At 35.6% G+C, this 13012-nt stretch overlaps 1 protein-coding gene across 3 annotated transcripts in view; it reads right to left on the reverse strand.

Annotated features, from left to right (window-relative positions):
- Positions 1-13012, reverse strand: part of LOC120329457 (short transient receptor potential channel 4-like) — a 50979-nt gene that overhangs the window by 19586 nt on the left and 18381 nt on the right. For all 3 annotated transcript variants that reach the window (XM_039396096.2, XM_039396095.2, XM_039396097.2), the window contains exons 6-14: positions 12185-12383; positions 11572-11709; positions 11320-11467; positions 5614-5760; positions 4172-4291; positions 3087-3278; positions 1699-1776; positions 1034-1139; positions 542-693 (exon numbers count right to left, since the gene is read on the reverse strand). In XM_039396096.2, the coding sequence (XP_039252030.2) occupies positions 542-693; positions 1034-1139; positions 1699-1776; positions 3087-3278; positions 4172-4291; positions 5614-5760; positions 11320-11467; positions 11572-11709; positions 12185-12383 (1280 nt within the window). The remainder of the gene's footprint in view (positions 1-541; positions 694-1033; positions 1140-1698; positions 1777-3086; positions 3279-4171; positions 4292-5613; positions 5761-11319; positions 11468-11571; positions 11710-12184; positions 12384-13012) is intronic.

The following is a 13012-nucleotide window of genomic DNA, read 5'->3' on the forward strand; positions in this document are numbered from 1 at the left end:
ACGGCACGGTGCACAATTTCAAGTTTTGATGACGTCATCACACAATACTTCGAGGTGAGAAACGAATTCCATTAGGCCAACAGAAATATTTGAAATAAATAAAAGTAATAGCCTTTTGATCACAAATACAATCTTCAACCACTGAAAGAAATCAGGCAATCGAGTCTCTGCAGATATTTTGTCTGACGTTACAATAATGTTTCTCAACATTTAACCGGGAAAAGTAAAGGCCGGTAACGAACTCTTTGAGGAGTAAATTTCGAGTGAATTAGAGAAGCCGCTTTGTATTGTTGACTTAAATCATTTCAAGTCTTGTCTCAACTCACATGTCTGTTATTTGATCCAATCAATATTTAGCAATTAGCCTTACAGTGATTAAATGTGAAATATCTATTAGCAACCTTTTTATATTTTTAATACTCGCAACCTTGCTTGAAAAAAATCTGCATGCGAAGTATTCTGTTGACCTGCACCATACCATTCAAATCAACTGTGTTACAATCTTTGTTTCGGATAGTTACCGCAACTAATTTCCACATACCTGCAGTGGTCCGAATCTTCTGTCAGCCCTCAATAATTCTAAAATTCTGAGATGTATGAGAATGTAGGCAATTGATATACATACATCTGATAGCGGGACTGGGTCAAGCACGACTGGAACCCAGTAGAAATGATTACCTACGCCGGCTTGATCTTCAAAAAAAAAGGTATTTACATAATTTGGTTGAATTATATGAATCCTAATTTAGTTATGAGTATTTTTACTGCAGCTGCTCAAATATTTTTAAACAAAATGCAGTTTGAAAGTTTGAAAATTTATAACAGTTTGCACATGTAAATTCACGCAAACTCAATGAAAATGACAATCAAATTGTAAGGTTGAGAAAATAATTTCACAAGAGTCAAAGGTCGCGGGAATATGACGTGCTTACAAGAAGAAAGTTTATCGTGATGCAATAATCGTAAATTCTTTATTATTCGCTTAGTAAGATGAAAGTACTTAATTGTAAATTTGGCATAAAGCTGTTCTTACCTTGCATGACTTTGTTCAAAAGGCGTAGCACCATATAACCAGTGAATAATAATATAGTAAACATATCATTCCAATTCCAAACGTCTGAGAGATATTCACGAAGACCCTGTAAAATAAAAAAGTTTGTATTATATGGGATAGCACAATAATGGATGTTTTCTTAAAATACTTTACTATTACAAAAAATGTAGGTTCATTTTGAGAGTGTTTTGAAGAGTTGGCGCTTACAAACTGGTTTACACGTTCAAAACCATCATTTTTGTTAAAAATATTCAACTAGTTGTGGCTTATATTCACTGATTGTTGATTTTAGTCTAGTCTAAAACATCTTTTTCGAGACTCATTTTTGATTATTGCAACAAACTAAAGCTCCCCGAAAATAAAATATTGACAATAAAGTTATTTTATTTACAACTGTTTTAAAAACAACAACTGAAAATTGGCGAATAACACGCAATACCAAGAAAATGAGGCAATGTTTACAACCATGCTTAAATATCTGTTTGAGTGAAAGAAGGACTGAGCGGCCGAATAATTGCAATTGTTACGTCATTGTTTACTTTTTGATGATTGGTCATTGTTACAGAAATACACAAGGAAATCGATGCTCGGGGAAACATCCACAATAGAAGAGACAAGCCAATAAATTAACAAAAACAAGTTACCTGGTGGATCATCTCTCGCAACTCTTGAACTAATTTTCCTATAATCCATGCATATGCTATAATTAATAACGGAGGTATCTAAAACAGAAAAGTAATGAAAGTAAAGATTTGTAGAATTGATTAGGTTAGGCTATGAGTTTATCCCGATTTTCCTTATTTTGGTTCTATTACAATTCGCGGACTGTCTATGTTAGCCGAGTGAATATACCCCCTGTCCATAGGTTTCAATCCCTTTATACAAGATGTAATATAGGCGAACAAAATTACTTATGGTTATCTCCATATTGGTACACACACTTCTGGAGCGCCGTAGAATTCTTGCAGAAACGTTGTCATTTAGCGGGATTATACGATAATACCACAGTTGTCGCACCCTGCAAAGCGCTAGAAACAGCTTTGTCATCGAACCTTTGTCATCGGTTCACTTAAACGCTGGTCGGTTACAGCTTTGTCCACTACCACGTCCATACATCCATAACAAAAACAGCTCAATGCTTCCCATATCCAGCATTAACTATTAACTGGCAACCGGAAGAGTGGTTGGGATACAGAGGTGAGAGGTGAGGGCCTTCTTATATGCATTTTTCGCCCACATACATATGCAAATCACATTCCATCATTCTCATTATATCCTTAGAAGTGATTTCAGATGTCGATTTGGATAATGATCATCGACAGTTGGACTTCGAATAAAGGAGTCAAATAAACAACAGGCAGCGAAGGTTGGTTGATCTAACATATTTTTAGCTTTGGATATTGTGATTTCTAGATTTGAAAAGTGTGTCATCATTAGTAGATTATGAAAACGTCACAACAATAATACGCTGATCGAATTATTTCAATTTTTTACGGTGGGGGTCCTGCCAGTCGCATAGATTGCCATAACCTAGGGCAGCGTTCACGCGATCGTCTGGCAAATACTTTGTTTCAAGCCATCGACGCATTGTACTTAAAAGGCCTTTCGGAGGCGCACGACAAGGCGAGGGCAAGTGATCGAGGCGATTCGTGCCGCGCAACGACAGCGGCATTCGTCGGAGGACATCCCTTGCCGGACCTGTCAAGGATATTCCAGCGCAACGTCGCTTCTCGCAGAATGCCCTAAGTGCAGACGTGTTGCTGGATAATCTCGTACGGCATATAGACGCTCTACAGGTACTTTTTATACCGATGTTTTGATACATTCGCGCCTTATTCTGTCCAAGTTATCACATCTGTGCAGGACAAATAATTACATACAGTAAAAGATTGGTGACTAACAAAGTTTAAATAACTTGGATGTTAGTTCACAGAGTTCTCCCAAAAGCCTATTAAATCTTCCATAATCAAAGCGAGATTCTGTATCAGTAGAAAATAAGATGCTCAAATAACAACATGAAAATTTTAATTACCTCGTCACGTTGCTGAGACGTTCGTATTTGCGTCAATATCGTATTGGCAAGTAACATTATTACGAAGACAACTTCTGAGACCACAGAACACGCAAATTTTACAGTTGGATTTCGCATCAAACGACCAAATTTTGTGTCAGGAGCGACAAGGAATCCAATGGAGAGAAAAGGAAACAATAAGCCGAGTAGAACCTGTAAAAAATGGGCGTCGAAATATCAAGTTATAACTTTACAATATTTTGGAGTTGGAATAAGACAGAGAACCCTTCAGTTAAAAACAATTTCAGAGTGTATAAGCAATTCAGGGCAGGGTTAGGAAGACTTTAAAGAAGAATTGGGAAAGCTATACTCGTATGCGCGTAGATAGCATATTTGAAATTAGCACATCCCCAAGTCGCAAGCAAAATATTCCCTTTTTAAATAATATTAAATTTGCAAAGTCTAATTTTTAAATGACGTTTTAGACCTATTTCCGGGCGCTCATAAGCCAAGGATATCTTTTATCCGACCCTCTAGGAAATCAATCAAAAAATCCTCCAGAATTCGCACATTGAGAAATTTCATAAAGTTGTTCTTTAGAGTAATTTTGCAAGCAAAAAATTAGCGCTTTCTAATAAGCTATCGGTATTTCACTCAGGAATTGCAAAAACCTCGCAATAAATTTAGACATTTACATCCACATTTTCTACATTGAAATTCCTTTTCAAAAACCACTTTCGACCATCCCCGTTATAAGTATTTCTAGAAGTGATGATATATAAGGAGGGAGGAAGGGATTTCACAGCTAAAATAATCGGACATCGAAGTAAACATATATATATTTAAAAAAACAAGGGGTAAGCGAACAATGTATAGTGTTGTTAACTATAACGTCGGGAAAATTCATTCTTCAGCACTGGATAAAAATATAGATAGGTAAATGAAAGTGTAATAGCATTAAAAGTTACTGAAAGAGTGTGAACTTCAATCACCAAATCATATGTTATCAATCATCCATATAGGTATTTAGGTTTATATAATTTAATATTCGTTACGCAATGTGATTAATTGTACTTTGGCAAAAAAGAAACACGTTCTGTCCATACCTGTGCGAGAAATGCTTTGTAACCTTTGAGTTTTCGAAATAAACTTCCTTTTTGAATATAAATAAGAGCTAATTGTGAATTATCTGACGTCACAAAGTCTTTCATTTTATACTTGATTGCCTGTGAAACAAAATAAATATTTGATAAAAAAATTCGTAGAAAGTAATTTGAATTTCACAGTAAGCTTTGTCAATCTCCACTTGTATCTTGAATACATAAATAATTACCACACATTTCAACAAATTTAACAGTTAATTTCCACAATTGATAATCTAGAAATCAAACGAAGAGTATATAAGAACGCTATTACAGCGCTGTACATATCAATGATGGGATTTAGACGCAGATAGTGGTATAACTTACGTTACGTCATTCACTTCGCTTATTTTGTAATAAGCGAAGCGGGCTCTACCGAAATGAAAAAATCCGCACTCCTCGAATAGATTTCGGTTTCATGATTGTCTGTAGTTTTATTTTGAGCGTAACACCCTCTTGAAGTTACAGGCAATATTGTACGTAAAACCTTCAATCAACCGGAATTCAAAAAGACCTCATAAATGTTTACAGACGCCCTCTAGCGCTAGAGTTTTCAAATTTTAAATACGGGCCTTCGAGTTCGATGAAAAGAATTGAGAATCTATCAGAATGAGAAATAAGAGAACGTGCAAACAAGATCGAAGGACTACAGTAATGTTAGTTCCGGCTAAATGTTAGAAATTTTTTAACAGATGTCATATTAAAGTGTTCGCATGAAGCAAAAGTGTTATTGATTCTAAATAAAACGGAATAAATATGAGTAAAATTCCAGGTTGAAAATTTGAATTTCTAGCGCAATCTGCATTCCTAGCACTCACCATAACTCTAACTGGATAATTACTGTTTTTATTTTCTTTTGAGTGGTGGCTGGGTTGATTTTGGCGGGGGCTTTGTACAAAAAATCCAAGTTTACTTTAATATATCTGTGTTCGTCAAAAATAGGTCCGTTGTATGCTAGTATACTGGAATTCATTACCCCATAATTTTACGAATCGTATCGAACTAAACTGACTCAAATTTCGGCGCTCCAGAAGTATGTGTACCAATATGAAGGTAACTAATTTTGTTCGCCTATTTTACATCAAGTTGTGTAAAGGGACTGAAACCTATGGGCAGGGGGTATAGTCACTTGGCTAACACAGACAGTCACGAACTAGTAATAGAACTGGAATAGGAATAAAATTATGCCCAAACCCAAACCTGGTACACATACTACGGGAGTACCAAAAACTTGCGTCGATTAACGCGTTTTTCACCGATAAAATTAATTCCTCATGGTTCAGTATTTCTTAGCATTGCAGTCATGTAACTACTTCCATAATTCAGTTTCCTTTTATTCAGATTGCTAGCATTGATCAAATTAAAATATATAAATTTATTGTTACCAGTAATCAGGTATTATATACCTTTTCAATGGGCTTGAGGTAATTTCTCATTTTTTCCCGTTTTCTTATTATAACACGATCCGTTTCGCCAGGATCATCGTCTTCATCTGGATCGGCGTCGAGATCGTATCTCATGAGATCAGCTAATTCACTGGCAGATCTGACTTCCTGAAAAACAAAAAAAGACGATAAATCACTGTTTTGGAGATGTTAGAGGGCTTAGTTTTAGTTGTGAGCTTGACACGAGCCCTAAATAGTATGTTTATATCACAGACTGAAATTTCCAATAATTTGTTTAGATATATCTAGAGAGAAATGCTCTTTATTTACGGACACAAAGGTCGCGCATCGGCACCGACAGAAGCGTAGCCAGGGGGACTGTGGGTCGGAACTCCTCTATTGAAATATAAAACGAAGAATTTTTCTGTACATACATAGGGATTTTGTTGAAGATCAAAACGCCTTTTTATACCCTCAACTCTAGACTCTTGAATACCCACGTTTTTCGGTCTCCGGTCCGACCCGCCAGCTGTTACAGTCAAATTGGCAATTAGAAATTTCATAACCCCCAGTTCCTGGCCCTGGGCGCCAGGCACTCTATTGGCGATGACAGGTTATTTCGCTGGATTTATTACTGATCGATTTTAATCGGTACGTATGTTACTAGATATTTGTCTGTCTGTCTGTCTGTCTGTCTGTCTGACTGTCTGTCTGTTAGATGCACGCAATATCTCACGAAAGCGTGATTCAATCTGCTCCAGATTTTGCATGTGCATTCATCATATGTCAGACTAGAAGCCTCTTGATTATGTCGTATAATTAGCGAGTTATTAATTAATTAGTGATGGGACACATGGTGTCACTATGGAGTAAGAGCGCTGTTTTGAGGATCCCCTAACTTTCGATCAATAAGTCTTCGGTCTCTGACCAATATTCTCGTTCCTTATATTATCTATTTAAATTTATTCGCTGTGCGGTAAAATATGTGGCCTTTACGAGATAAGATTCGAAACTATATTTAAGCTTTATATACATGGAATGTTATCATTTTAAATGATTTCTTCCCGCGTTCCGGTTCAGGTATAAAAGTACTTTCGTAACAAGTCATGTGATTCCAAACAATATCATGAAAGGCGTACATTTACTTTGAAAACAATAATAAAATTTATCTATAATTTTGACGTAACATTAGATCCAAAGCTTTATACTTCTTACGCAATAATCACGTCTTTCTCATTCATAAATTGAAACTGTGAGGAAGGTCAAACACGATTATACATGATTAAACGTTGCGGTGGTGAGCGAAGACATAATGAATAATTCTGCGATAGTCTGTCTCTCTTTAGACTAGATAAAATCGAGGTGATCGTTGCAGTTTCAAACAAAGTAAAAATGCTTTTATTTATATATTTTCATTTTCGATACTCATCTGCCAGTTTGATCATTTTTCTTATAAAATTTGCTCAGGCAACTTATAGTAGAATGATCACAGATATTAAAAGCCTAAATACTAGGGATGGGCCGGGATTCGGATCCGGACTCGGATTCGAGTCGAATCCAGGCATTTTTTGGACTCGGATTCGATTTCGAGTCCGCGTCGTTTTTACCGAGTCTATAATCAATTCTGTTTTTACTAATTTACACCTATTTTTGTACTTTACCCCTATAAATCTTACTATCTAGCTTAACTAGTTGAAATTCAAGGTTAGATATTTAACAATATCACTCGTGTGTATTATAAACACTCCTAATAAAAACGACGACAGATATCCAGATAATATAACGCAAGGTAAAAACAATTGATAGCTTATAACAATGATACGCCAGTCGCTTTCAAAATATCTATCCTTTGGAGCAATGGAAAGCATGGAGCGTTTCAGAACGTTTACATGAACTACTAAATTGCAAGCATTGTATTAACGACAAGTGGCATCTCTCTACCATTTGCACACGCGGCATAGTAAATTTAAGGTTAGAAATATCTGGAATTATGGGAAAGCATTGTAGTCAAAAGCTTTTTATTTTTTTATTTGACCTGTAAGAATTTCTAAATAGCCGCCCAGAATTGACGCAAAGTGGTTGGCTGAAAATCCAGTTCACAGCCAAGGGGCACATTGACCCACGTTTACGTTTGTATTATGGCAGCCAAAAAAAAAGAAAAATATATTTTTAAATTGATTCAACAGCTATCTGCAGAACCATTAGGCAAAAAATATGAGCTACGTCGTATGTTTGTTAGCGCGCGATGCTGTAGTATGGTCAAAAACGTGTTTTTCCACTCTTACATTGTGACGTCACGGACTCGGAGGATTCGAATCGAGTCCTTGACCTATTACTCGGATTCGTCGAATCTCTGTAATGCCGGACTCGTCCCATCCCTACTAAATACCTATTTTTCAGCCGAAGTGTGAATAGTTAGCGTTGTCATATGCTTGGAACGATTATATCGAAACTAATAAGCATTCAATTCGGTGATAAAAAAAAATTTCTTTCGAAAAAAAAATATTCAGAGTGTGTCCATAACATAAAGCGGATGATGTTGCGAAAATCTTGATCATGAACTTTCAAAACTTTAACGAAAGGACGTTTTCACCACTTTTTATTAGCAAAGAAAAACATTTTGATGCCCTGTAGTTTTTTGTCTATCTCCTCTTTTTATTTTGGCCTTTTCACAATTTTTGAAAGTTACAAATCCACCTTTTCATAGCGTTTAACCGAAAATATAGTATTTTAAAGAACGAGAGGGCGATGCTCGTACCATGGTCTTCACGAATTTGTCCGACAACCGCCACAAGGTGCGCAATTTTTACTTTTGATGACGTCATCGAATTATCGTTTAAAGCAGGGGTGACGAACCCATTTGCTGTCGCGGGCCACTTCATCAGTCACCGTGAGTGAGCGGGCCGCACAATTTTTAGTCGTACTACCGTATGATACATGTTGATTTTCATCTACAAAAGGAACAACGGCATCCATACAGCTGATGTTATTCAATTATATAATGCAATATAAACGCTCGGTTCGGATGTGCGAGATCCGAATTTCCATTCGAATACCACAGCATTTTTAACACGAAAGTTTGAGTCTAATACCTGCGTATTAATGCAAAATCAATTTTTAATGTACTGATTGAAATAAATTGTAGTCTTTGATATTTTATAGCAGATCTAGAGATTTCTCGGGCGTTGATATAGATATCTAGTGATAGAGACAGTCAGCGATGCAAGAACATCATATTTGTATAACTAATTCGTAACATCGCCAAAATATGAATCAAAACTAAATATAATCTGGCAGTTGTAAACACTTTTTATGGCCGTGGATTGATGTGATATTTCATTATAGTAATGTTCTTAATTTGTAGACGCAGCCGCATGTTACATTAAACACAGAATTAAAGTTAGAAAGCAATAAATTAAAAATAGACTCCTATTGGTCGCCAATGAAATACTTTGCACAACTGTAACATCGCTAAACGACAACATAACATAACAGTAAAAAACATTATCCGTCTAAAAAGTGGGCTCTTTTCACGAGTGGCCTGCCTAACTGCGTCGGCAGTTGCGCAAAAATTTAAGGATTCGTTACACTTACCCTTTCCCCAATGATAATATCAACCTACGTTATCGAATCTACCTTCATGACATTTTGTGTCGCGTTAATATGCAAAATTCTACTTGAAAATGCCTCAGAAAAGTATTTCGGGATCCTCTGTACAAAGATTCCTTATAAAAAACCACCGACTCCGCTCAAAATTGAATGTAAATTATAAATAATTCAATTACATTTTTAGGGTGGATGGAGGCTAAGAATCCAGATTGCGTCGAAAATTCAAAACCTCAAATCTTTCCTAACCCGAACCGCAACTGGATAGTTACTAACTTGTTATTTCAGAACGTGGTGTTTTTTTTTATTTCACATTTTTGTATTAGTGATGGAGGCTTTGTACAAAATATCCGTATTTCGCAGGCCTTCGGATACAAAAACCGTAAACGAATCCCTCTAATCACGATTAACTGATTTTTAAAACGTAGGCATTTTTTTGAGATCTACCATTGTTTTAATCATTGAGCAGAAGTTATAAACTTTTTATTACTATCAAATATCACGTGTATCGTGCACAAAAATATCACATTTTCATAAAGTGAGATTACTCCTTCTCTATTAATTAAACCGTATGCGTTTGCCGATAAGAGAGCGTAACTATGCTACGACAATGGCCATTTTGATCCATTGTTAGAAGTATCAATGATCCAAAAAAATAGATGTGTTGGAAATAGTGTTGTTGCCAGTAATATGAATACGATAACACTTGCGCTTCCGTTCTCTCTGTACAGTTCTTGGAGGTTTGTGACTTTACGCCAAACATACACTGAATGCTTCGTGGGCCGCACGAAAGTCCTTGGCGGGCCGCAGGTTTGTCACCTCTGGTTTAAAGCAACCATTAATGTTGAAAAGAATTGTGTATCGTTATGTCGTGTAGCGGAATAGGCGAGAAAATCGTAAAATTTAAGATTGTGCATATGAAGCTGTATTTATTGCCTATCAGATATTAAAATACGGAAATCTTAATATTAAAACTGATAAAATCCAAAGAAACAATTTTGTAACGGTTGGCAAAGTTTTTCAAGCGAGTCCCGAATAGCAAAATGGAGAAGGTTTTAAGGCCCAACAATTTCGCTGGAAATTTTTAATGTAATCACGTATGTGTTGACAGACATTCAATTTTTTTTAGTTGAGATATTATGTATTATCATTTGATATATGAACAAAAGCCAATGTAGAAATTTTTCAATGTAATGTTGGATTTATAGAACTTTTTTTTGTCTCATTGCTATAATTGAAATTTATTTGAGGCCTACTAGAAAATACTCGGCGATCCACAACTGGGCCGAGGCGCACAGTTGCCGACCACTGTACTTGATAAATGAATTGCGTGAACTCATGCGACAAACAATGACATTTTGTTGAGGTATCATATCCTTAAAGTTAGATGAATCATCGCCTAAAGTTAAATGAGTTTAAAAGTGATCCGTGACAATTACAAGGAGAAATATCCAAATGTCCTTAAAAATTTTACTTAAAACAACAAAAACAACGTAAACTGATAAATATTTCAGAAGAGCGAAAAAATTCAAATGCAGAAATACAAAAAAGTGCGCACGAAATAATGCCAAAAGAAATTGTTTTGCCACGTAGTGACGTCACGTAGGTCTGACGTTTTTCTGTCAGTTAAAAATAGAAATAATTTTGACAATTTTGTTATTTTAGGGAAAATATCGTCACGAAACAAAAAAAGCATGCCAAAAACAAAACAAAAAAACGGAAACAGCAATTTAACAGCAAAAATTAATTATTTCAGCCCAAAATATGAAAAAATTCAGAATTACTGGAATAATATATTTGATTCAAGAGTTTTGTTGCACACCCAAACAAATATATTTGAAACGTTTCGTCTTCTCTTGTGGCATGCAAAAGTGTTCTTCGGCATGAATTAGAATAAAACTTCCAAAATTTCGGGTGAAATATCTAATCCCGTACGACTCGGAAAAAATTTGAAAACAAATAAAAGTAATAGCCGGTTATAGTATTCACCCATCTTCAAGTACTAAACATTTGAAATGGATTGGTACACGCATAAACGCGATTTTCCAAGAACAACAACAATTTACCAAAACAGAACCACATGTACATTCCGTGCCCAATAAGAAGACAGTCTATTTTTACCTGCAAAAGTTGCAAAGCAAATGTTTCGCATTGTTCGGCCATTTGTAAATAAGCTTCATCGACTTCTCTCTCCCTCTTTGCCAGCATTTGTAATTCTCCGAACAAATCCATGGCTGTGTTCAAAGGATCCCACGCCATTCCTTTCTCACTGTTAAAGGTTAGAAGTTAAATGTCAAAAATGGTGTCAAGGTTCATGTATTGAATGATTCATATGAGATAATGCATAAATTGTATATCAAGGGATTTCCTTACTTGTACATTAACAGCATGAACGCTGGACTCGCTCTGGCTCGAAAGTGAAGTAATCTTTCCATAACGGCATCCCATGAATAAGTATCGAACGAATCGTCCAAAATTTCTTTGTCGTTAACGGTTAGTCGATGATTAAATCTAGAAATGAAAAAAATAAAAAGATCACCAATCGATTAGTTAAAGTTACAATATAGTTGAACGACTACCTACAATTTTGTTTTAGCTGTTTGAAGCAATCAGTTGGTGCAAACAATTTTCTATTGTAAGAATGAAATTTCCCTTTTAACGTGGTTTATGAGCTTACTTCTGTTTAATATTAAACTCGACCCTAACGTAAGATAATATTAGTTGTGACTTGAGTTGTGAAATACACTCAACGACTAAAAATGACCCAACAAATGAAAAAAGGCAACTCATTTTTTTCAGTATAAAATATCTTTTCAACAAAGTTAAAACTCAAAATCGAATTTTGAAAATTTCTTCCATATTTATTTAACTGAGACTCCAGCCAGTTGTAACAATATTTGAGTAACACTTGCACCGCGATTGTCCCACCTGCACCATTCTCAACTAAGAAGGACCTAGAGCTATTTCACTGTTAAATACGACTCACTTGTATAACATTGTCAAAATTTTGTAGTTGTTTTTGTTTGCCGAAAGCATGATCGGGGTCAAGCCGGGTTCAAACGGTGACGTTGTACCCGGAACAATTTGTACCGAAGTTTGGGAATCTTTTTCAAGCAACATTTCTATAGCTTCGTAAAACTCACACTCAATTGCATAAAACAATGCATCTCGTAGTTCGATCCCCACTGTAAAATAAAATATGATTGAGCGGTGAATTTTTATTGTCAAAAAGTTACATCTTTAAATTCATGATATATAGTCTAGAGCAGGGCTACTCAACTGGTGGACCGCGGTCCGAATCCGGACCTTTCGAATATTTGATTCGGACCGCACCCAATTCTTTATTTTGGATCATTAGCCCGACTTTCGAATTTTTTCAGTTATGAAATGACTTTTATAGTTTTGAATATATACGAAAAGAACTATAACACCATAATAAACAATCTTGATTGGCTAATAATCATTAACCGGTCGAGGAAATGCGTGTTTAAGGATGCCGAAATATCATTTTGGAAAGACCGGACCGAAATAATTTTAAAGTTTTGTATGCGGATCTTTGAATAGTTGATTATCCCTGGCCTAGCGCATAGTTTTCAAACTAGGTAATTCCCCCTCCCCTAGGACCTGGAGGACTACATAGCAGTTCTCAACGGGCCACGCGTAAATTCTCACAATTTAAAGTATTTAAAAGTAATTTAATTTAAAGTAAATTGATTGTGATTTTTTCAATTCTATGACGGTAATTCATTAACTCTTTTGCTTTCGTTTGTCAATTTTTTATTATTGAAGTTGTCACAGAAAATAAATGGTGAAA

Source organism: Styela clava, chromosome 12 (assembly GCF_964204865.1).
Source record: "Styela clava chromosome 12, kaStyClav1.hap1.2, whole genome shotgun sequence".
Classification (NCBI taxonomy): domain Eukaryota; kingdom Metazoa; phylum Chordata; class Ascidiacea; order Stolidobranchia; family Styelidae; genus Styela; species Styela clava.